Source organism: Elephas maximus, chromosome 8 (assembly GCF_024166365.1).
Source record: "Elephas maximus indicus isolate mEleMax1 chromosome 8, mEleMax1 primary haplotype, whole genome shotgun sequence".
In the NCBI taxonomy this organism is placed as follows: Eukaryota; Metazoa; Chordata; class Mammalia; order Proboscidea; family Elephantidae; genus Elephas; species Elephas maximus.
In genome coordinates, this window is record NC_064826.1 from 94,534,767 (window position 1) to 94,560,977 (window position 26,211).

The 26,211-nt window shown below is 36.0% G+C and overlaps 1 protein-coding gene across 3 annotated transcripts in view; it reads left to right on the top strand.

The window, feature by feature from the left end:
• BBS9 (Bardet-Biedl syndrome 9) overlaps positions 1-26,211 on the top strand; it is a 511,186-nt gene that overhangs the window by 122,967 nt on the left and 362,008 nt on the right. For all 3 annotated transcript variants that reach the window (XM_049894336.1, XM_049894337.1, XM_049894338.1), the window contains exons 7-9: positions 7,168-7,252; positions 14,659-14,842; positions 15,488-15,617. In XM_049894336.1, coding sequence (XP_049750293.1) covers positions 7,168-7,252; positions 14,659-14,842; positions 15,488-15,617 — 399 coding nt within the window. The remainder of the gene's footprint in view (positions 1-7,167; positions 7,253-14,658; positions 14,843-15,487; positions 15,618-26,211) is intronic.

Consider the following 26,211-nt stretch of genomic DNA (forward strand, 5'->3'; position numbering starts at 1 on the left):
AATGTGGAGGTTTCCTTAATGGTTGTGAGTTTAATCTCACAGAAGCCCACACTGTTTTAACTGTGGTAGTTCTCCAACATACGAATCTATTAAATTCATCTCCATATAAGGACTAAAAAATGCACCCTTTATCCATCATGTGGATCTTTTTAAATGGTAAAAATGCATGGGATATGTGATTATTATGAAATGATCACAATCAAGGGGATTTATCACATTAAATAGTATGTCATACTTATATATGCTTTCAAGTTTAATAGATTAAATGATAATTACCGGTGCAATTTAGGATGGGAGAAAGCATGAAAAACGTAGTTTTGATCTTTTGAGCCTTCGTTAAATCTCTCTATATTCAGTTAATAGAATATAATCAGTTAATTTGATATTAATATTTAATTACTTTAAAACTAGCTCAATTGTACTCAAATAGGAACTAGCTAAGGCTGTGGAAGTCAAGCTTTAGTGTGCATAAGAATCATCTGGGCAGCCTGTTATAAAATGCACATTTGCAGATTTCTACCAGGTTTTGATTTAATAGATTTGGGGATAAGACCCATAAATTGCCATTGTAAACACACACTCTTGGCAACCCTAATTCAGGGGCACGCTTTGAGTGTTGTTTTTCTGTTGAAGTGAGAGAATCAGTGGCCTCACTAAGGTTGGTATCACCCAGGGTGGTAACTCATGGTGTCACCTCCCCGCCACGGACCTCCTCCATACCAGACTGTACAAAATACTTTGTAATGTTTTTTGTGCTTTACTTGTAAATTGTAATTCCCAAATATTGCTCCTTCTTTTCCTTTAATTACTACTTCATTCTCAAAAAAGTCATTAACATAGGCTCACAAATACTAATTACCACAATATTGTAAATAAAACATTAGAAATTTTGACAAAATTAGCAACTATAAAAAAGTAATGAAAACAACAGCACCTGATTGTAGTGCATTCAGATGAAACCACATGATTCAAAGTATGGTTGTAATTGGGTAATAATGACAGCTCTGACGGAGGGCATTAGAAGGTTCTAAAAGTAAATTAGCATAGAACTTTAGCCTTATAGGTATGTAAAAATGGTTTGGGGACAGTGGCAGACCTCCTCTAACTTCACAAGGGGAAAGGAGACTCAAGATCAATAGCCCAAGGCTGTCTTTACTAATTCTGACACCAACCATCCCTCCCTCGGCACTCTCTACTTCTCTGCTGGGTTTGATAATTCATCGCAATGGACGCACAGAACTCACAGACAATTCTCATGATTATGGGGTTTATTGGGGAAGTAGCAGGTTACAATTTAGGTTCAGGAACACTCAAGGATACAGTTCTTCCATCAGGACAGCCTCTGCTGTGCTTGCAGGCACACCTCTCCCTGGCCCTAGGCCTCTGCCCAGTGGCGCTCAGCTTTCTCTTTCCGTGGGCCAAGAAGCCCACCATGCCATCTCCTGCTGCCAGGTCTTTCCTGCCACTGCTTCTCAGCATCTTCAGGGTTACAGCTCTCTCTCTTTCTCTCTCCTACTTCCAGGAGCTTCTCGGCCCAGGGACCCTCGGTCCAAAGGATGTGCTGGATCCTAGCTGTTCTTCCTTGGTTGTGGTGGTTTCCTCTCTCTTTCCCGCCTCTGGGTTGCTCATTTAAAGCCCAGTGGGATGGCAAAACTGACCAGTCCCTTTTGTGGGCCACAGGTACCCTATCACATAGTACTGCCCAATCACTTTGGTGGGATTTACAAGACTATGGTTAGCGAGGCCACACACAAGTAATCAATCACACCGAAAGGTATACTGACACATGTAAGTTGTGGTTACGAAAAATGTTTTTTGTGCTATAACTATCAGGATATTTTTATAAAAAATAATAAATTTCTGCTAAACACTGCACAAAAATTTTATAGACAATCATTTTGGTGTCATGCCTTCTGATGGTGTCACCTGGTATGGTCTCACCCCCTGTACCCCCTTGGTGATACCCTGGAGAGAATTGTCTGTCTTTCTTTGCAGGGGGAGGCTTTGGTACCATCACTTTCTTGGGCTGTATGTGTCCAAAGTTTGAATCATCTTCTATTCTCTTTTTCTTTCCTTTGCCTGCCAGAGTTATTTAGTCAGTAAATCCTGCCCTCTACCTTTAACTTTCTTATTCAGTCTTTGCCTCCCCTTCCCACTGGTTCAGGTCTTTATCTTTTCACTTGGATTTCTCATTTTCTTATCTCTAATCTAGATGTTGAAGAGTACTTTACATTAAAACACTTCTTTAAGCCAGAATAAATATTATTGTCCATTAACAAATATAGAACTTCTTATTTTGTACGTTCAGGGCCTTTTATAATCAAGTTTCACTTTACCTCTATGATGGATAGGGACTTTCAGATTTGGAAGGCACTTTTAAAGTTAACTAGCTCAACTGTCAACCTTTCTTCACCTCCTAGATATATTTCATGAGTTGAAATCGACTCCATGGCAACCAACAACAACAATAACAAGAAGATACATTATTGTTTATAACACTGGTTTTTGCCCAATACCATATATTGCTTTCTTGTGTTGTATCAAAATATTACAGAGTGTGCCTTATGATATCAGGTTCCTGAGAGCAGAATTTCAGTCTTAAACCTCTGTTCACTGACTGAATAGTTAATTTATTTAACCGCTCAGTCATTCATTCAGCAAACATTTTTTTCAAGAGTCTTCTTCTCTGTGCCACTGTGGTACTGAAAATGCGAAGTCAAATAAGATCTGTCTGTTGTCCTCCAGCAGTCTCCCAGCAAGTGTGCGAGGCAGCAAATCAAATAGCTCTCTCAGTCCATTGTGATACAGGCTACAGCAGAGCTTTACCTGGGATATTGAGGCGGCCTAGAGGCAGGATCTCTACATTAGACTTGAATTTAGGGAGGCTTCCTGAAGAAGTAGAAACCTTGGTGGTATAGTGGTTAAGAGCTACAGCTGCTAACTGAAAGGTCGGCAGTTCAAATCCACCAGGTGCTCCTGGAATCCCTAGAATATGAGTCGGAATCAACTCGATGGCAACGGGTTTGGTTTGGTTGGTTTGTTCCTGAAGAAGTAGATTGGCTACAATTTTTTTTGTTTCTTTCTTTGTGTTACAAACCTCTTCTGCATCCCTGTAGCTTCTAATACATTGCTAAGCAAATAACAGTCTTTAAATAAGGATTTTAACATTTATTTCTTTAATTTAATTGATAAGTCTGTTTAGAAAAAACAAGTCTTATGCTCCAGCCAAATTGAAATTTTTGATGTTCTCCATGTGTGTTAAGGGCTTTTTTTCTTGCTCTCTTCTTTTGCTCATGCTGTACACTATGTCTGAAATGCTGTTCCCTCCTTCTCTGCATATGAACATGTTTGAAGCCTTCCTGCTCCTCTTCAGTTCTTCCCTGATCTAGCTGTACAATATCTCTTCCTTCTTGATTCTAATAGTACAATTCACACTTTCACTGATATTAAATATTTACTTGTTTACTTTTCTCCTTGACTAGGCTAATTGCTCCATGAGGGTAGGAATTTTGTATCCCCGAAAGTACCTAGCTCTGTAGAGTAGGTCTATAATAAGGACTTGTTGAAGGAGTGAAAAGTTTGTTGCTGGCACCCTTCACTAAAAATGACTCTCCTATGTGTAATCAAGAATATTTTAGCTATAGTTGAAATGAACGTGGTAATGCTTTGTGTCCAGAACTTCCATTTCTTGTAAAGTTCTCCAGGTTAAATATCAAGATTCCAAAATTTTCTGGTACCCCGTTGAGGTGACAATTATGTTCATTTGAAAATAAATGACTTTGGAGGATTTACTTTGGTGCTCCGTGGCACCTCAATCCATATTTTAGTCATTTGGTGCTATTTTTACGATGTGATATGGAAGAGCATTAAATTATGTGGTAGAGTTTGTCATTGGTGCTCCACAGGACCTGTGGTTTTAAACATTTGTGGTTCTTGGGTCAAAAAGCACCACTGTTCACGCGAATGTGCTGTATTTGTGATTAGCGCATTTCTGTTCTGAGAAACACCTATGGCACTCTTTCATAAGTTCTTATTACACTGAGCCTAATTATTCTTTCAGCAATCTCAACGAGGGAATTTTATTCTTTAGCTTGTATCACTGAACACTTAAGTGTTTTTTTTTTTTTTTTTTTTAAGATCCAAGTGTTTTCTTTATTTCAGAATTTCCAAGTCAGCTTGAGGTTGTTTGGTTTTGGATATAGATTTTCATGTACATTATTGGTCACAGTTAAAAGGAGTTAAGGAAGAACCCTAAAAGAGATGCTATTGTAAGTTTGTTGTCATCTGAATTTACTGTCAATTATGTTTGGATAATAAAATACTCTTCTGAGTTGTCTTCCAGGAAGAGAAATGGCCTGGATTTGGAAATCAGGAGTCACTTTTGGCTTTGTCTCTGCAGGGTGTCTTGATGCTAATGAGGCACTTTAGGGACTCACTTATTCCTCAGATGAAATAGTACTCTTTGTAGTTACGTAAGAAGCTTGAAACAACCCAAGGAGCTTTGGATTTTTGCAGTGATCTCATTAATCTCCATATCATCTCCCAGGGGGTTGGTGTCATTAATTGCCTGAAGTTAGATCCATAGCAGGACCACCTTTGGGCTGAAGTTCTTGTCATCAGTGCATGCTCTGTTACTTTGTACTAGGAATATGCAACAATGCAATTTGGAGGTTGGCACTTGGGGAGACTTTGAGATTTTGAAGGTCAGTCTCAGATAGTATTGAGACATTTGCTGCAGTTGCCTATGGAATTTTTTAGCATGGTTTTACAAGGCTGTTTGAGATCTTTGCCCTTCTACCCTTTTCATCTTATTTCACATGACTCTCCCCCTCTCTCATGCGTCTGCCCTGGCCTTTCGTGTCTCTTTTAATGCTTCATGCTTTTGCAAGTGCTATTTGCTTTGCCCATAATGAGTTTTCCCTCTTTACCAGCATGATGAATTCTCACTCATTCTTTAAAATCTAGCTTTTTCCTTCTGAACACATACCAAGAGCATATCTCCTCCACCCCAGTTACTTGTTTCTGCCACTGTGTTCCCTTGGTACTAAACCAACCAACCAACCAAACAAACAAACAAAAGAAAGAAAACCAAACCCATTGCCATCGAGTTGATTCTAACTCCTAGTGACCCTATAGGACAGAGCAGAACTCCCCCATAGGGTTTCCAAGGAGCAGCTGGTAGATTCCAACTGCCGACCTTTTGATCAGCAGCCAATCTCTTAAACACTGGGCCACCAGGGCTCCTCCCTTGATTAAAAAAAGCCCTATTGTTGTCCAGTTGATATTGACTTATAGCAACCCCATAGGGTCCTTTGGTACTAGATACCAAAAAACAAAACAAATCAAAAAAATCCAAGCCAGCTGTTATAGAGTCAGTTTTGACTCATGGTGATCCCATGTGTCAGAGTAAAGCTACACTCCATAGGGTTTTCAATGGCTGATTTTTTTGGAAGTGGATTGCCAGCCTTTTTTCCAAGGTGCCTCTTGGTGGGCTCAAACTTCTTTAGCAGCCAAGCTAACAGTTTGCATTACCCAAGAACCCCCTGGAACTATGTACATACCCTCTATTAGTACAGGGCACCCTGAGTTACATTGTTTTGTTTGCAAATTAATCTCCATAACTAGTTTGGGAGCTCCTGAGGAGTACAGACCATGGAGTAGTTTTTTTTTCTTTTTTCCCATTTTTCCCTTTGTCAGTTAGAGCCATAGTGATGTTTATTGAATGAATGAATGGAATTGATATATGTTAAGTTTTCAAATTAATGATAAGACTAATTTTCATGAATGCTTGGCAAAATCTGTCTTAATTCATAGTCATTCTGTATCCAACTGAAATTTGATGTTTTTCTAAATAAACTATTACAGATTGAGATAGGAAAAGCATGATTTTAGAGTTGGTATGTGACACTTGAATATCACTGCACATTTCAGTTCTTATTTAGATATTCCACATTGCCTTCATTCATGCAGGTCCCTGGTTTTTATACTGTCAGACATTCTTCTCTTAGGCAATATGAGATGTCTGAATATATTTACTTACTGATTTTTCTATTAGCTATGGGAAAACAATGCAAGGTGTTTTGATTCAATAAGAAACATGTGAGCCTGAAGTTAGAGTGAGATTATTATTATAATAATATATCATTAACCTGTAAACATAACCCATTGCTGTGAAGTTGATTCTGACTCATAGTGACCCTATAGGGTAGAGTAGAACTGCCCCATAGGGTTTTCAAGGAGTGGCCAGTGGATTCGAACTGCAGACCTTTTGGTTGGCATCCCTAGCTCTTAACCACTATGCCACCATATCATTAATTAATATGGCATTAGTTATGGGAATATTTCATAGGCTAAATTAATCATTTCTGGATTGAATGATATTTAGAATTGTTGGTAAGAATGATTTGAGCTGAATTTTATTATTGAAATAGAAGCTGGAAAATGCTTATAGAAAGTCCTAATATCCCTTGAGAATTTATTATATACTCTGGATAAACTAGTAGGTGGTTGATACTTATCTGTGTATGAATCTCTATCTGCCTGTCTGTTTATCTGTCAATCTATTAATCAGTAGTTAAGCATGTAATATATACCAGCTACTATACTAGGTACTTTTTATACATTATTTAAAAATTTTAACAATATTTGGGTTACAGATTATTATTCTCATTTTATAGATGAGGAAAATAAGATGCAGTGATTAATTTGCCAAAATTCACCAGTTAGTAGGTGGTTTAGCTGGGGATTAAACTCAGGTTTTGTTGTTCCCAAAGCTTATGTATTCATAATTCCTATTACGTTAGGCTGTCTTGCATTGTTCAACTTTTTTTTTTTCTATATCTTTGATGTTTAGGTGCTAGATAGTTCTTGAATACTGAGTATTGATGTTTATTATGTAAAATTCTATTGGGAATGCTTTGATAGTGTGCAGAGCTACTTTCTCAATATTGATTAGTTGGGACATATGGTTTTAATTTCTTTATCATGTCAGTTTTGCAGTCTTATGTCACAGTATCTTTCAATAAGAATGCAATTAAATTTTACAGTTTTTAAGAGACAAGAAGAAGTGATTCAAAAGGTTTATAGCTTATGTGCTTTTAAAGTTTAAAATAATTTATACATTTTAAATTTAAAGTCACTTATAATTTTCCCATATTTTTCAAATAGATATCAAGTACTTGCTTTTGCGACGGATGCGGATAAAAGGCAAGAGACTGAACAGCAAAAACTTGGTTCTGGAAAAAGACTAGTGGTAAGGCCCTTTATAGATAAAAGTTTCCGTAATGTCATATCTCATCACAGATGTTCAGAATAAGAATTCCTGAGGAGAAAATTAAAAAAACAAAACAAAACATATATGTATATATTTTTTCAACCGTTTTCTTTTCTATGTTGTTATTATATCAATGATCAGAGAATTTAGTTGATTATTGTTGAACAGTGGAGACACATGTCTGATCATGATCAAAACACATCAGATGATAAAATTATACCAGTAGAACTGTAGATGTCCAGATGATATCACTTGTAACTGAAGAAATTATGTACTAACACATTGAAAAAAGAAAAAAATTAAAAACATCCCTTCAAAAATAACATTGCTACTAGTGGACATGTGAAAAATACATGTTGTTGTTGTCAGGCACCAACAATTTGGTTCCAACTCATAGTGGCCCTGTGTACGACAGAATGAAACACTGTGCAGTCCTGCACCATCCTCATAATTGTTTTGCTTAAGCCGGTTATTGCAGCCACTGTGTCAGTTCATCTCATTGAGGGTCTTTCTCTTTTTTGCTGACCCTCTGCTTTACCAAACATGATGTCCTTCTCAGGGACTGATCCCTCCTGACAACATGTCCAAAGTACCTGAGACATAGTCTTGCCATCCTTGCTTCTAAGGAGCATTCTGTCTGTACTTCTTCCAAGACAGATTTGTTCATTCTTTTGGCAGTCCATAGTATATTCAATATTCTACTCCAATACCACATTTCAAAGGCGTCAGTTCTTCTTTGGTCTTCCTTATTCATCGTTCAGCTCTCGCATGCATAGGAGGCGATTGAAAACACCATGGCTTGGGTCAGGCACACCTTAGTCTTCAAGGTGACATCTTTGCTTTTTGACCCCTGTGAAGAGGTCCTTTGGAGCAGATTTGCTCAATGCAGTGCGTCTTTTGACTTCTCGACTGCTGTTTCCAGGGGTGTTGATTATGCATCCAAGTAAAATGAAATCCGTGATAACTTCAGTCTTTTCCTGGTTTATCATGATGTTGCTTATTGGTCCAGTTGTGAGGATTTTTGTTTTCCTTATGTTGAGGTGTAATCCATACTGAAGGGTGTGGTCTTTGATCTTCATCAGTAAGGGCTTCAAGTCCTCTTCACTTTCAGGAGGCAAGATTGTGTCATCTGCATAACACATGTTGTTAATGAGTCTCCCTCCAATCCTGATGCTCTGTTCTTCACGTAGTCCAGCTTCTCGTATTATTTGCTCAGCATACAGATTGAATAGGTATGGTGAAAGAATACAACCCTGATGCACACCTTTCCTGACTTTAAACCAAGCAGTATCCCCTTGTTCTGTTTGAATGACTGCCTCTTGATCTATGTACAGGTTCCTCATGAGCACAATTAAGTGTTCTGGAATTCCCATTCTTCGTGATGTTATCCATAATTTGTTATGATCCACACAGTTGAATGCCTTTGCATAGTCAATAAAACACAAGTAAACATCTTTCTGGTATTCTGTTCTTTTCAGCCAGGATCCAGCTGACATCAGCAATGACACCTCTGGTTCCACGTCCTTTTCTGAATCCAGCTCGAATTTCTGGCAGTTACCTGTTGATACGCTGCCACAGCCGCTTTTGAATGATCTTCAGTAAAATCTTACTTGCATGCGATATTAATGATATTGTTCAATAATTTCCACATTCGATGGGACCACCTTTCTTGGGAATAGGCATAAATACAGATCTCTTCCTGTTGGTTGGCTAGATAGCTGTCTTCCAAATTTCTTGGTATAGACGAGTGAGTACTTCCAGTGCCACCTTCGTTTGTTGAAACATATCAATTGTTATTCTGTAAATTTCTGGAGCCTTGTTTTTTGTCAATACCTTCAGTGCAGCTTGGTGTTCTTCCTTCAGTAATATTGGTTCCTGCTCGTATGGTATCTCCTGAAGTGGTTGAATGTTGACCAATTCTTTTTGGCATAGTGACTCTGTGTTCTCCTATCTTCTTTTGATCCTTCTTGTATCATTTAATATTTTCCCCTTTGGATCCTTCAGTATTGCAACTCAAGGCTTGGATTTTTTCTTCAGTTCTTTCAGCTTATGAAATGCAGAGCGTATTCTTCCCTTTTGGTTTTCTATTGCCAGGTCTTTGCACATGTCATTATAATACCCTACTTTGTCTTTTTGAGCCACCCTTTGAAATCTTCTGTTCAGCTCTTTTACTTCATCGTTTCTTCCTTTTGCTTTAGCTACTTGATGGTCAAGAGCAAGTTTCAGAGTCTCTTCTGACATACCTTTTGGTCTTTTCTTTCTTTTCTGGGTTTTTAATGACCTCTTGCTTTCTTCGTGTATGATGTCTTTGATGTCCTTCCACAACTTGCCCGGTCTTCGGTCATTAGTGTTCAACATGTCAAATCTCTTCTTGAGTTTGTCTCTAAACTCAGATGTGATATACCCAAAGTCGTAGTTTGGTTCTCCTTAACTTGTTCTAATTTTCTTCAGTTTCAACTTGAACTTGCATATGAGCAATTGATAGTCTGTTCCACAGTCAGCCCTGGCCTTGTTCTGACTAATGATATGGAGCTTTTCCATTTTCTCTTCCCACAGATGTAGTCAATTTGACTCCTGTGTATTCCTTCTGGCTAGGTTCATGTGGGTAGTCACTGTTTATGTTGGTGGAAAAAGGTATTTACAGTGAAGGAGTTGTTGTTCTTACAAAATTCTATCATGCGACCTCTGGCATCATTTATATCACCAAGGCTATGTTTTCCAACTACCGATCCTTCTTCTTTATTTCCAACTTTCATATTCTAGTCTCCAGTAGTTATCAGCACATCCTAATTACACGTTTGATCAATTTCAGACTGTAGAAGTTGGTAAAAATCTTCAATTTCTTCATCTTTGGTCTTAGCGGTTGGTTTGTAAATTTGAATAATAGTTATATTAACTGGTCTTATTTGTAGATATATGCATAGTATCCTATCACTGACAGCATTGTACTTCAGGATAGATCTTGAATGTTCTTTTTGACGATGAATGTAATGCCATTCCTCTTAAAGTTGTTGTTCCTGGCATAGTAGACCTTATGATTGTTTGATTCAAAATGACCAATATCAGTCCATTTCAGCTCACTAATTCCTAGAATATCAATGTTTATACATTCCATTTTATTTTTGATGACTTCCAGTTTTCCTGGATTCATACTTCGTACATTCCAAACCAAAGAAAGCCCAGTGCCGTTGAGTTGATTCTGACTCATACCGACCCTATAGGACAGAGTAGAACTGCCCCATAGAGTTTCCAAGGAACACCTGGCAGATTTGAACGGCCAACCCTTTGGTTAGCAGCCATAGCACTTAACCACTACGCCACCAGGGTTTCCTTGTACATTCCAGGTTCCGATTATTAATGGATGTTTGTGGCTGTTTCTTCTCATTTTGAGTCGTGGTACATCTGCAAATGGAGGTCCCGAAAGCTTGACTCTATCCAAGTCATTAAGGTCAACTCTACTTTGAGGAGGCAGTCTTTCTCCAGTAGTCTTTTGAGTGCTTTCCAACCTGAGGGGCTCATCTTCTGGCACCATATCAAACAATGTTCTCTTGCTATTCATAAGGTTTTCATTGGCTAAATCTTTTTAGAATTAGAATGCTGGGTATTTCTTCCTAGCCTTTCTTAGTCTGGAGGCTCAGCTGGAACCTGTCTGCCATGGGTGACCCTGCTGGTATTTGAATACTGGTGGCTTAGGTTCCAGCATCACAACAACATGCAAGCCCCCACAGTATGACAAACTGACAGACACATCAGGGGGCGAATATATAGGAAATAAAAATTCATAGCCCACAAAGATGAAATTAGCTCAGAGACAAGGATGAAAGCTTTAGAACTTGAAAAAAAAAAAGTTTAAAGAATAATTGTTAATGATAATTTCTCAGTTTGGAAACTGGGGAATAGGTGATGATTGTGAATTCATCTTTATCCTGATAACCTCCATGGACAACAAGGCAAGAAATAGAAGGAACTGAGAATTACGGTGGAAACAGTGAAGTGGATTTGAGAAGGACACAGACAAAGGAAACTAAATGAAGAAATATGTAGAATTTAGAATACTATGGAAATAAAATGTTAGAGAAGATGATATAGAATTTTCTGTATTAATAAAAACATGACAGTTTTATATAGAATTTGGAGGTACCATAATGATGATTAAAGTGTAGACTTTGGAGTCAGACCTTGATTCCTAACTATATTTATGGCTTATTTTGAGCGGGTTTGTTAACCTTGCTAAGGCTTCGTTTTCTCATTTGCAAAATAGTGATAAAACCTTTTTTAGAATGTTGCCATTAGAAAAAAATGCATGTAAAGCATTTAGCACAATTTCTAGATGATGATGATAGTGATAATGGTGATCAAATTGACCTTGACCTCCTCTTCAATAGTAGTCTTCTGATTGTTCCTTATAGGCATTATTCTGGATATTCCATGGCTTTTCTTGATTCTAGGCTTCTGCGTATGATTTTCCTTCTATTTTGAATATCCTTCACTCATTCATTTGGTGATATTTATTGATATCAGGGATATCAATAAATCATATCAGGGATATATTCTGAAGGCAATTACAGTTGAGTAAAGATTGAGTATAATTGATCCAGTTGAGTACAGGGAAACCATTCTCCTTTACCTCTTCCCTGTGCTGTCTCTATTGACGTATAAAGTAAGAAATAGCAGTAAAACTTCTGTTTATTACACCACAGACACTTTGTAAGACTGTGATGCCATGGAGCATCAGAAATTATCCAGTGAAATGCTTTTAATAAGGTTGTTGTGGGAAGGCAGTTAATAACTACCTATGTTACTCATAGCTGCCTTTTACTATTTGTGGATTTCTAATTTAATTCCATTGTGGTCAGAGAATATACTGTGTATGTCTTAAATTCTTTCACATTTATTGAGATATGTTTTATGGCCTAGAATATGGTCTGTCTTTTTAAATATTCAGTGTGTACTTGAAAAGAATGTATATTTTTTGCTGTTGTTGTGGAGTATTCTACAAATGTCAATTAGGTTAAGTCATGTGATAGTGTTATATAAATCTTCTATACTTTTATTGGAAACCCTGGTGGCATAGTGGTTAAAAGCTACGGCTGCTAACCAAAAGGTAGACAGTTCGAATCCACTAGGCGCTCCTTGGAAACTCTATGGGGGTGTTCTACTCTGTCTGTCCTATAAGGTTGCTATGAGTTGGAATTGACTTGATGGCAAGAGGTTTTTTTTTTTTTTTTAATACCTTTGTTAATTTTCTCCGTACTTGTTCTACCAATGTTGAGAGAGGAATATTGAAGTCCTGACTATAACTGTGAATTTATCTAATCTTCCTTGCCATTTTATCAGTTTTTTGCTACATATGTTTTGAATCGTTATGTCTTATCATGAAGTGACCCCTTTTTCCTTATGAGGTGACTTTCTTTTTCCCTTTGATCTGAAACCTACCTAATCCGTTACTAATATAGCTACTGTAGATTAGTGTTATCCTGATACATCTTTTTCCGTGTACTTCATTTTAATGAGTTTGTGTCTTTATACTGGAAACTGTGGTGGTGTAGTGGTTAAGTGGTATGGCTCCTAACTAAAAGGTCGGCAGTTCGAAGCCACCAGGCGCTTCTTGGAAACTCTACGGGGCAGTTCTACTCTATCCTATAGGGTTGCTGTGAGTTGGAATCGACTCGGTGGCAGTGGGTTTGGTTTTGTCTTTATACTTAAATTGCATCACTTGTAAGCAGCATATAGTTGGGTCTTTTTTTTTGATATAATATGATATTCCCTGTCTTTTAATTGAGGTTTTTAGACCATTTACATTTCATGTGATTATTGATATGGTTAGGTTTAAATCTATTATCTGGACATTTGTTTTCTATTTTCCCATCTGTTCTGTTTCCTTTTTCCACTTTTGTGCCTTCTTTCGGATTAAGTCAGTATTTGTTATGATTTCATTTTTATCTTCTTTGCTTATTAGCTTTATCTTTTGGTTTTGATACTTTAGTGTATGGACATTATGTATCTTTTATTTATGACGGTCTACCTTCATGTGATATTATACCACTTCATGTATAGTATAAGAACCGTACTTCTATTTTCTCCCTCCAGCCTTTGTGCTGTCGTGGTCATACATTTTAATTTCACATATACTATAAACTCCATATTACATTGTTATTATTTTAATTTTAGTCAATTATCTTTTAATGAGGTTTAAATCAGAAGAAAACAATCTCATGTATTTACCCATGTAGTTAACATTTCTAAGGCTCTTCTTTACTTTGTGTAGATCATTAATTCAAATGTGTTGTGTTTCTCTAAGGGGAGGCCAGAGAGAGTGGCACTCAATACTTAGTGAATTGAAAGTATTTAGTGGCTGGATATCAGCCTGTGGCTTCAGAAACTTGATTTGCTTGTCAGCTCTGAATGAACCATCATCTCTTAGAGTCAGACATACATCAGCCAAAGTTACAGATGTGACATATAATGCTAGAATGTCAACATGTGTCCTGTGCAGTCTTTTTAGATAGGTGGGATACATTTGAACCAAATGGCAATTGAATAATTTCTTGGTGTTGACTCCTAATTTAGATTTACATAGTTGGATGCATCTACCTATATTCGCTGTGCTGTCCCCCTCTTCCAGATGATTCATACACAGACACACACACAGACACACTGATGATATTTGCCTTTTTGACCAGCTGTCTAGATTTCATACTTTCTTCAGAAATTTTAATGTCTTTTTGTTTAAATAGATGGATAATGTCTTATGGCCTGTCTTGATGGCCAGAAATCTTGATTTAGAAATATTAATAGCTTGGAGGTTGAAATATGAAAAACTATTACTTTACATGCCCCTTTTAAATTCATTCCTTCATTATGTTAAGAAGTGTTTATTGATCGTCAACCGTGTTACAGAGACATGAAGGTGCCCTGGAGGAGCTCCTGTGTGCAGAGGATCCCAAGTATATGACTATATCAGCTTGGTGACTGCTCTGTATATGACTATTGATATGTTTTTTAATCATTTTGTATTAAAACATTATAGTTCCAACAATATTGGCTATAGGTTTTACAGATTGTTAAATTATATTTTCAAAGTAAACATAATAGGTTTTCTATGGAACTTTTCAGTGAAGTTAATAACTTTTTATGAGTACTTTTTTTTGAACCACTGAATAGCTAATACCATTTGGAAGAAGATAGAGCAACCAGGGTTTCCCCAAAACTTGCTAGAATCTATAAAATATTAGAAATACAGTTGTAGCCAAAAAAAAAAGTAAGTGAAGGAGGAGAGAGTACGACTCTTTATGTTTCTGCTCTATGGTAAAGCCATTTCTTAATTGGATTTATTTGAAAGTGGCTGAAAAACAGTTAAATTGATCTTGGGTTTTGCTTTGCAGGTAGATTGGACTCTAAATATTGGAGAGCAAGCCCTTGACATATGTATTGTCTCTTTCAATCAGTCAGCATCTTCTGTTTTTGTTCTTGGTGAGAGAAACTTTTATTGCCTTAAGGATAATGGACAAATTCGGTTCATGAAGAAACTTGATTGTAGCCCAAGTTGTTTCCTCCCCTATTGCTCAGGTGTGTATAAAGAAGCTCTTTTATCTTTTCCATATGTGAAGCATATGTTATGTGCATCAGAAAAAAACTACACTCATACACATATTTTCTAAACATCTAGAGAAATCGTTTAATACTTAACATGTAATGGAAATTTTAACTTTTAAAATTTGAACAGAAGTTTGATACAAAGGACACATTTGGTTTTATCAATCATTTTACTTTGTACAAAATGACTTGTACAGTTGTCCTTGAGTATACTTTAATGCCTTCTATAATGTAGCTGCTCAAAAGGCTTCCAAGAGAACATCAGCCTCTTTTAGAAGCAGAATGGGGCATAGTAATGTCGAATAGAATGACTTATCTGTAGTGAATGCCCAGTAAATCATTAGCTTAAATATGTTAAATATTAATGAAATTCATGCTTTCTAGATGAAATGCAAAAATGTTGGCCACTGTCTAGTTATAGTTTCCAAGTCTAAACTGCTTTTCGCTTTGTGATCCTGGCAGCTTGATGTTGAAAAATAATGTCTTATTACTTAAAAATCTTTATGCATTAAAGTCAAGATATTAGAATAATTTTGTGTAATAAATCCCCTGAAAGAAATATAACGTATTGTTGCGAATGACTGTTTTCTCACTCTTCTCTGTATCTTTAACCTATAGTTTCTGAAGGAACAATAAATACATTGATTGGAAACCATAATAACATGTTGCATATTTATCAGGATGTGACACTGAAATGGGCCACTCAACTTCCCCACATTCCTGTAGCAGTAAAAGTGGGCTGTTTGCAGTAAGTGATATAACACATTTTTTTAAGAAGAAGATCTTAGTCAAGGAATTCTCTAGAAGTTTTACTAAACAACAGCAAGTAATTTTATTAAAAAATGGCTAGTGATGTGGTACTCAGAATGTCAATAGTAGAAATAAAAAATTTTATTGGAAATGAAGCATATAGGAAAACTTAATTAGTGCCATTAATCATCTTTATGTAGTATTTCTAACAAGATAGCCTTTGTTAATTAAAAATGAAAGCTTTTGAGGTTTCAAGAAAATGGTTTTTCTGTTAGATTATTTTCTTCAAAAAAAATGGATTTCTTCAAGCATTTGATGGGTCCCATTTAAAGATGATTTGTTGATGGACTGTGAGAATATTACACTTCAGAACTTATTTCACACCTTATATCAAGTGGTGCAGAATCGCTAATGATCATAAGGCTACCTTGCATTTAAAATGAAAGACAAAATCCATATCCTAACTTTACACTTACAGAGAAATGAAATGAGATAGAAATGAAACTTCTAAGTGTATAATATTTCTAGGTCATTGGTATAAAAGGGAGGATCCTGACAAACTCTTTAACATCTCAGTTTATGTTTAAGAATTGAAACTCTAAGCGGATATATGAAAACACAACTTTCTGTAGAGCTTCATAGGTTTCCAGAGCTATTCAGTCCTGCTTATTTAGGTCATTTTATTGCATATTTAAACATCAGATATACAGTTCTTTAATGACACCTAGAATGTCTGATCAGAACGAGTTTTACCTCCAAAATAACAGGTCATGTGCATAATATTATTGTGGAAGCTCTAGGAAGGGCATCCACGTTTAATATAAAGCCTGAATTAAAAGAAAAATGGAAACGGTGTTTTGAAAACATTGAGTATTTTTAAAAGAAGTTGTTTCCTAATATTTTCTGAAAAAAGATCATCATATAATTAAAATTACTAAGCATTTAATATAAATTATGGCTATTTTGCATCTGAAGAATAATTTAAAAATTTTGAGATTTGTTTTTGCAATGCCAACTATTTGGACTCATCAGATTGCATCATATTTATTTAGCAGGATTTAGAATAGGCAAAATAGCTTGCCAATAGGGCATCGTAAAGCATTTCTTTTCTTGGAGAGTAATTTTTGTAACATTCCATATATCCGTTCAATAGCTGTTCTGTTTGGCTCCCCCAAGTGATAGCTCAGATGCAAGAAGACAGATCCACACTGGTGGGTATGTGGTCCAACTTGGCTTGTAATTTCCAGGTTCCTCAGGAGCCAATATCTTTAAATACTTAAAAGTCGTTCTGGTTCTTGTATGTATGTGGAGTGTTCCAGACTGATGGGTAGAAAGACCTTACTGAGCAGCTAGTTGAAATATTTGTATTACCCATATATTATTTACAAGGGACATGCCCAATTTCAAGAGTAACCACACTCACAGAAGATCAAAGGTATGGCCTCTCAGCAGATATTTATTGTTTCTTGTCCAGATGCAACTTACCAATAAATGATCCAATAGTTGTTGTAAATATTATAAGTAAATACTCTAGTTTTCATGTAGTGTGCATCACGATGTTTATCTTCCTAAGTAGCCCATCACATCTTTTCTTAGGTACTTGTGAATGAAGTTTCCTATTTCTCATAGCTTTTTCAAGATGATGATTAAAAACAGATACAAATATCACCATTAGTGTTTTCCACAGTTAATTAATATGTAGCAGTAAATTCTAATTATTCAATTTATGATTTTTCTTATTTTTATATACTTTAAAAATATAAGGATAACCTATATTTGAAACAATTTCATTATAATTTTTATTAGAATTTTAAAAGTGGTTATCACTGATTTAGCTGTAACATTTATATTTAGAAGTTATTTGAAATTAAGAGCACTGAAATAATTTTCCTCCTGCTTCTTTTTATCTTTAGTATTAAACCTTTGGTAGATGCTTCCTTGGCTGAATGCATTTATTTGTAAAGGAAATTGCTGCTATTTTAATATGTTTCTTTTCAATGAATAAGAAATATGGATTTGGATCAAGTTGATGCAGTTTTACTTAAGAGCAGCATTTTGTTCAGAAACTGAGATGCGTTATTCCTCCCACTTCCCCCCATTTGGCAGTCATAGTCATCTCTACCTTGTTTATTATAAACCAGTTCTAAATCTTTCTGTGTTTTCTTCTTTCTTTTCAGAGTAAATATCATTCTTGATTAGATAGTATTGCTTTAGTTTATTTTAATTTTAGTGAATTAGACTATGGGGATGTGAAATAGTCATAGAGGTTACAGAATCAGTAGAGCTTGAATGTGATAATGGTCTTTAAATTTCTTAGCTATTACTGCTTTTCTCTTATTGCACAAAGTAGCCACGGGGCCTGGCCGAGTATCTTACCTCTACTGTGGTCAGTTTCCCAAATGACCAATAAAGATGATCATATATCAGAAATGCTACTCTCTCTAGAGATACCAAATCTACCTCAATGTGGTAGCCTATTGGAATGAAAGTTCAAAATGATGAGAACCTTTCCAAGCTCTAGCTGGTAGCCCACAACATAGTGCTTGAAAATCTTGTTGCAGCTCATTTTTTAGTGTAAACAATTTGGTCTCTTTCATGTTTTTCTTCCTAAGCTATTTCTACAATAATCACTTATTGTAACTTCAATATTACATTTTATTCTTTAGCTTTCATTGTTACAGTGACCTTGACCATAGTGTTTCCCCCATTTTTCCTTTGCCTTCTCAAAGCTCTTCTATCTTTAAGGCCTAACTCAAGTCGATAAATAAGCCTTCTGTCCCTACCCTGATCTCCGCTTCTGACTTTATATAACATTTCTAATTAAGTTGGTGACTACTGTTTGATTTTCTTAACTCCCCAACTGGATCATACACTCCTTTAATGTAGGAGTGTATGATCTTTTTGCATCCAACATGGAATAATCAGTCAGAAAGCTAAACATATGGTATATGTTTGATAAAATTGAGACTCATAGAAAGGACATTTCTTCTTTGAAAGCAAAACGATTAGGAGAGTATTTTTAATTTCAAATTGACCTTTTTTTTGTTTAATTTTGGTGCCAATTTGTCTTTTTTTTTTTTTGCACTGTAGAAAGAGAATGTGGGCCTACACATTTTGCTGTGTTTTATTATAAAGGATTTTCTCTGTGACTTCTTGTTGTTAGGTGCTGTCGAGTAAGTTCTGACTCATACCGTGACCCTGTGTACAAGAGAATGAAACACTGCCCAGTCCTGTGCCATCCTCATAATCATTGCTATGCTTCAGCCCATTGTGGCAGCCACCGGGTCAATCCACCCCGTTGAGGGTCTACCTCTTTTTCGCCGACCCTCTACTTTACCAAGCATGATGTCTTTCTCCAGGGCCTGGGCCCTCCTGATAATATGTCCAAAGTACGTGAGACAAAGTCTCGCCATTCTTGCTCCTAAGGAACATTCTGTCTGTACTTCTTCCAAGACAGATTTGTTTGTTCTTCTGGCAGTCCAGGATATAGTCAGTATTCTTTGCCAACACCATAGTTTAAAGGCATCAGTTCTTCTTCAGTCTTCTTTATTCATTGGGTAGCTTTTGCATGCATATGAGGCAATTGAAAATACCATGATTTGAGTCAGGTGCACCTGAATCCTCAAAGTGACATCTTTGGTTTTTAACACATTAAAGAGGTCATTTCCAGATTTGCCCAATGCAATGCATCTTTTGATTTCTTGACTGCTGCTTCCATGGGCATTGATTGTGGATCCAAGTAAAATGAAATCCTTTACAATCTCAATATTTTCTCTCTGTATCATGCTGTTGGTTATTGGTCCATATGTGAGAATTTTTGTTTTCTTTATGTTGAAGTGTAATCCATACTGAAGGTTGTAGTTTTTGATCTTCATCAGTAAGTGCTTCAAGTCCTCTTCACTTTCAGCCAGCAGAGTTGTGTCATCTGTATATTACAAGTTGTTAATGAGTCTTCCACCAATCCTGATGCCACTTTCTTCTTTATGTAGTCCAGCTTCTCGGATTATTTGCTCAGCATACAGATTGAATAAGTTTGATGAAAGGTTACATCCTTGATGCACACCTTTCTTAACTTTAAACTACATGGTATACCCTTGTTCTGATTGAATGACTGCCTCTTGGTCTAAGTACAGGTTCCTCATGAGCATGATTAAGTGTTCTGTAATTTCCATTCTTCACAGTGTTATCCATAATTTGTTATTATCCACACAGTCAAATGCCTTTGCATAGTCAATAAAACACAGGTAAACATTTTTCTGGTATTCTCTGCTTTCAGCCATGATCCATCTGACATCAGCAGTGATATCCTTGTTCCATGTCATCTTCTGATTCTAGCTTGAATTTCTGGCAGTTTCCTGTTGATGTACTGCTGCAACTGCTTTTAAATGATCTTCAGCACAATTTTACTTGTGTGTGATATTAATGATGCTGTTTGATAATTTCTACATTCTGTTGGGTCACCTTTCTTTGGAATAGGCACAAATATGAATCTTTTCGGTCGGTTCACCAGGTAGCTGTCTTCCAAATTTCTTGGCATAGACGAGTGAGCTCTTCCAGTGCTGCACTCGTTTATTGAAACATCTCAATTGCTATTCTGTCAGTTCCTGGAGGTTTTCTGCCAATGCCTTTAGTACAGCCTGGATTTCTTCCTTTAGTGCCATAGGTTCTTGATCATATGCTACTTCCTGAAATGATTGAACCTTGACCAACTCTTTTTGGTACAATGACTCTGTGTATTCTTTTCATCTTCCTTTGTTGCTTCTTGTGTTGGTTAATGTTTTCCCCATAGAATCTTCAGTATTGCAACTCAAGACTTGAATTTTTTCTTCAGTTCTTTCAGCTTAAGAAATGTCCAGTGTTTTCTTCTGTTTTTGTTTTCTATCTCACAGGTCTTTGCACATTTCTTTATAATACTTTACTTTGTCTTCTTGAACCGCCCTTTGAAATATTCTGTTGCACTCTTTTACTTCATCATTTCTTTCTTTCGCTTTAGCTACTCGATGTTCAAGAGCAAATTTCAGAGTCTCTTCTGACATCCATTTTGGTCTTTTCTTTCTTTCCTGTCTTTTTAATAACCTGTTGCTTTCTTCTTGTATGTTATCCTTGATGTCATTCCACAACTTGTCTGGTCTTCTGTCATTAGTGTTCAATGCATCAAATCTATTCTTGAGATGGTCTCTAAATTCTGGTGGGATATGCCCAAGGTTGTACTTTGGCTGTCATGGACTTGTTCTAATTTTCTTAACTTCAACTTGAACTCGCATATGAGCAGCTGATGATTTGTTCCACAGTTGGCCCCTGGCTTTGTTCTGACTAATAATATTGAGCTTTTCCATTGTCTCTTTCCACAGATGTAGTCCATTTGATTCCTGTGTAGAGTGCTGTTTATGTTGTTGAAAAAAGGTACTTGCAATGAAGAAGTCTTTGGTCTTGCAAAATTATATCGTGCAATCTACGATCTCATTTCTATCACCAAGGCCATATTTTCCAACTACCAGTCCTTCTTTGTTTCCAACTTCTCATTCCAATTGCCAGTTATTATCAATGCATCTTAATTGCGTGTTTTATCAATTTGTGACTGCAGGAGTTGGTAAATATTTTCAGTTTCTTCATGATTGGCCTTAGTGGTGGTTGTGTAAATTTGAATAATAGTCATATTAACTGATCTTCCTTATAGGCATATGGCTATTATCCTATCACTGACAGCATTGTACTTCAGGATGAATCTAGAAATGTTCTTTTTGACGCTGTGTGTGACGCCATTCGTCTTCATTTTGTCATTCTTGGCATAGTAGATCATATGATCGTCTGATTCAAAATGGCCAATACCAGTCCATTTCAGCCCACGAATGGTTAGAATTTCAATTTTTATGTGTTCCATTTCATTTTTGATGGCTTCTAATTTTCCTAGATTCGTACTTCATACATTCCACGTTCCTATTACTAATGGATGTCTGCAGCTGTTTCTTCTCATTTTGTGTTGTATCACATCTGCAGATGAAGGTCCCAAAAGCTTGACTTCATCCACATCATTAAAGTTGACTCTACTTTGAGGAGACAGCTCTTCCCCAGTTGTATTTTGAGTGCCTTCCAACCTGAGGGGCTCATCTTCCGGCACCATATCAGACAATGTTCTGCTGTTATTTTAAGTTTTTCACTGGCAAATTTTTTTCGGAAGTAGACTGCCAGGTTCTTCTTCCTAGTCTGTCTTAGTCTGGAAGCTCCGCTGAAACCTATCCACCAGGGGTGACCCTGCTGATGTTTGAAATGCCAGTGGTAAAGCTTTCAGTATCACAGCAACGCTCAAGCAGCCACAGTATGACAAACTGAGAGACAAATGGTGGTCTGTGACTTAACTGTCTATATAAAATTTTTAAATCTTATTTGGAATTATAGAGAATAAAATATAAATTCTGATTTTCATCACTTCTGCGTTTTTGCCTGTGTTTTCCTTTGTTAATCTGTGTAGATCAAGAGTAGAATGTTAGTCTTTCATCATCATATTTTTCTCTTGTGTATCTAAGCATTTTTAATTTATATATTTTGTTCTGTGTTATCCAGGTCATAAGTATGATAGTTATTTTATTTTTTTAATGAATTTTAAAAAGTTATCAATATAAATTGAACTTTTTTTGGGTTCCATTTCACATTTTTATACTTTCTTCTTTGTTTTATTTTGTTTACTTTTTTATTAGTTATATTTTGCTGTTGTGTGTGCGTTTTCTTTTAACCTGTTACTTTCTTTTGACTGTATCTCTTGTAGTCAACATTTGGTTGTATTTTTCAATCTGTTCTGAAGAAGATTATCTTTTAAATAGCCCATTTACATTTGTTGTTATAATTGATATATTTGGCCATTTTTATTCTGGTGGCATAGCTCCTGGCATCACAGCAACACATAAGCCACCACAGTACGACAAACTATGCCACTGATATTCCAAATAGCTGTCATTCATGGTGCACAGGTTTCGTGGAGCTTCCAGAATAAGATAGACTAGGAGGAAGGACCTGGTGGTCTACTTCTTAAAGAATTGGCCAGTGAAAACCTTGTGAATAGCAGTGGATTGTTATCTGATATAGTGTTAGAAAATAAACCCCTCAGGTTGGAAAGGAGTCAAAATATGACTGGGCAAGAGTTGCTACCTCAAATTTGAGTTAACCTTAATGAATTGGGCAAATCTGCTGGAAAAGACCTCTTTAAAGTGTTAAAAAGCAAAGATATCACTTTGAAGACTAAGGTGCACTTTAACCTAAGCCATGATATTTTCAGTCACCTCATATGCATATGAAAGTCAAACAATGAGTAAGGAAGACTGAGGAAGAATTGATACCTTTGAATTATGGCATTGGCGGAGAATATTGAATATACCATGGACTGCCAGAAGAACGAACAAATCTGTCTTGGACGAAGTACAGCCAGCATGCTCCTTAGAAGTGAGGATGGTGAGACTTCTTCTCAAGTACTTTGGAAATATTATCAGAAGAGACCAGTCCTTGGAGAAGGATATTATGCTTGGTAAAGTAGAGGGTCAGTGAAAAATGGGAAGAACCTCAATGCGATGGATTGACACGGTGGCTACCATGATGGGCTCAAGCATAGCAATGATTGTAAGGGTGGTGCAAGACCTGGCAGTGTTTCATTCTGTTGTACATAGGGTCACGATGAGTTGGAACTGACTCGATGGCACCTAACAACAGTAATAGTCATTTTTAATCTTGTACGATGTTGTCTACTTTTTATGCTACTTCATTATTTCCTTTGGTTCCTGAATTTTGCATATGACCTGAGGTTATTTGTACATATGTAGAATTCTCCAATGTGTTGCATGGCACACGTATCTATGTCTTGTGTTTATTTCAGTTTTGCCAGAATTGAAGAATGAAATGGATCTGTTCCTCATGATAGGCAGTGTTTTGTCTTTCTTCTTTCCTATTTTCTTACTGCCACCTTCCTACCACACACAAACATGGGTGTATACATGTGTTTTTGCACAAGTGCACACACACACACACTTTCTCTCTCTCTTACTTTTTGTCCTTTATCATAGTAACATAGGGTTTTCATTATAGGTTATTATTATTAAATTATTTTATGCTTTTTTTCCAAAAATAAGTTTTGAAATCTGCACTTCATTTTTTTAATCTATGCTGATTTATGGTTATTTTTCGGTATCAGTTGAAGATTGCAAATCTTTTTATATCATGATTTCTTATTTTTTTAACATCTTAATTCTGCTTTATCTCTTAGTAAAAAACAAACAAACAAACAACAAAGAAACCAGTTGCCATTGAGTTGATTCTGACTCAGAATGACTTCATGTGCTTCAGAGTAGAATTACACTCATAGATTTTTCTCTTAGTAGGTTGGTTTAATTTCCCCTGGAATGATATAGGGTGTTATATTTTTTGGTGAAAATGTATTTTACATTTAATCCCTGAAACTGTATTGATTTTCCTCAACTCTGTTATTTGTTTTTAAAATATTCTTTTGTGGAAAAGTATAACTGTGAAATTTGTAAAAAGCATAGAACTGTGGTATTAAAAACTCAACCATTATATAAAAGTGCAGAGAAGAAAACAAAAGAGAAAACTAACAACCCCTCCACCAAAGTTGTCTTAATCTTACCATCCAGAATTAACACCTGTTAGTACTTGTTGAACATCAAGCCTGATATTTTTGTTTTTTAATATGCAAATTTAGGCATAGAATAAAATATACAAAACAGGATCATGGATTTTAAATGTAAATTTACTTTATTATCTTCTAACAGAAAAAAGAAACATGAAATAGAAGGGATAAATGAACTTTACATAAATGTATTTTAGTTTTTAAAAGGTTCCTTTAAGAAAGAATAATAAAAAAAAAACAAACCAGTAAAAGGTTGAGATTTTTCTCTTTTTTAAGTTACATTTCAACTTCTGGTGGTGTCTGTTGCTTTAAGGGTTGTTGCCATATTGAATAAACATTTCAGAGGAGGCTTCCCATCATATTATTAAATTGCAGAAAAATCTAGTTGAGATTTGGATTATCATAGTACTAAATTTAGGGTTTTTTTTTTGAGAAATTGGCATCTTTTTCATTCTAATTATCTCTTAATTTCCAAAAATAATTTTTGCTTAAGGTAGGGATTGAGCGATGTAGTTTTTTTTTTGGAAAAAAATAAAAAATAAAATTTTAACATCTTTAGTAAGGTTGAAATTGGTACTTGAATAGCTGCTTAGCTTTTGATTTCATATAGCAAATATTGTCGTCTTTAGTAATTGGACCTCCCATTGTCCCCCCTGCCCAGTTAATATTTGGCTTTATTTTGTGCAGCATTTCCTGTAGCTAAATTATAATTCCCTGAGGGAATTTGGATATCTTCATGAAATTTGACACAGTGGATTTTGACATTAAAGTGATCATTTCCCTACCCCCCCCAAAAAAAAATTATGATGTACTTTTATGCTTTTGGTGATTAAAAAAAAAAGTGTTTCAGATTAGAACTGATGCTTTGGGCATTGTAATTAAATTTTAATTTGGCTCATTTTACTGTGTTTAAATGTAGTGAGTTTCAACGATGTCACCTTTATTTTTTCCTGAGAAACCCACCTCCCTACTCATGTTTTTGTGTGTGTGTGTGTGTGTTTTCATTCTGTTTTAAGAAGTCAAAAATATCTTCTCTCTTTGTTTATTAATAGTGATAAATCAGCTTTTAGAAACACACTACGTGGCATAAGATTATAATTTGTGTTTGTAGTCAGGAATCTTAGAAAGGCTGAGAGAGCCTGTGGCTTTAATGGGCTCCTACTAGTAAAACCCTGGTGGCATAGTGGTTAAGCATTTGACTGCTAACCAGAAGGTCTGCAGTTGGGATCTACCAGGCACTCCTTAGACAGCCTATGGGGCAGTTCTACTCTGTCCTACAGGGTTGCTGTGAGTTGGAATTGACTCAGCAGCAATGGGTTTGGTTCTGGTTTTTGACTAGTAAAAGGGGACTTCAGTTTGGGGCCTAGTGAGCCCGTTAGTGTAACGTGATAGACTATAACATAACACAAGGAGTTGTGAGGGATGAAAATGCAGAATTATATCGTATTTGGGACTTTTTTCTTCCTGTTAGTGTTGGTACTTTAGTAACCATGATTTGGACATACTGTATATGTCAATCTCGCTGAAGTATTTTGGGGTAAAATGTGTTGTGTTATTTTTGGTGGTCCTCTTTACTCTCATGTATTTCCATCGTGTGAAATCAAAGGTCTTTAATGAGGTGATCTCTAGACTTTTTATTTCTAGATTTTGTATCGACTGAGCTTAAACTCGAAAAGCACACACACGTGGCTAAGTCATAGTTGACAGATGGACAGTTATTTGGCATGCTACAGTTTTAAACTATGGTATATTCTTTAAAAAGTGTTTTATTCACATGAAAAAGACTTTCAGTAATCTTATAAATAAATTAAAAAGCAATGTCTTTATTGTTATTTGTAGTTGGGGTTATAACCCTCAGAAAAACTCTCCGTAAGAGAGTAAGAAATCTGCTTGGTCTCATGTTTTCATTATCATTGTATTTTTTATGTAGTAATGTAAAACACAGCATCCTCTACTCTCATGA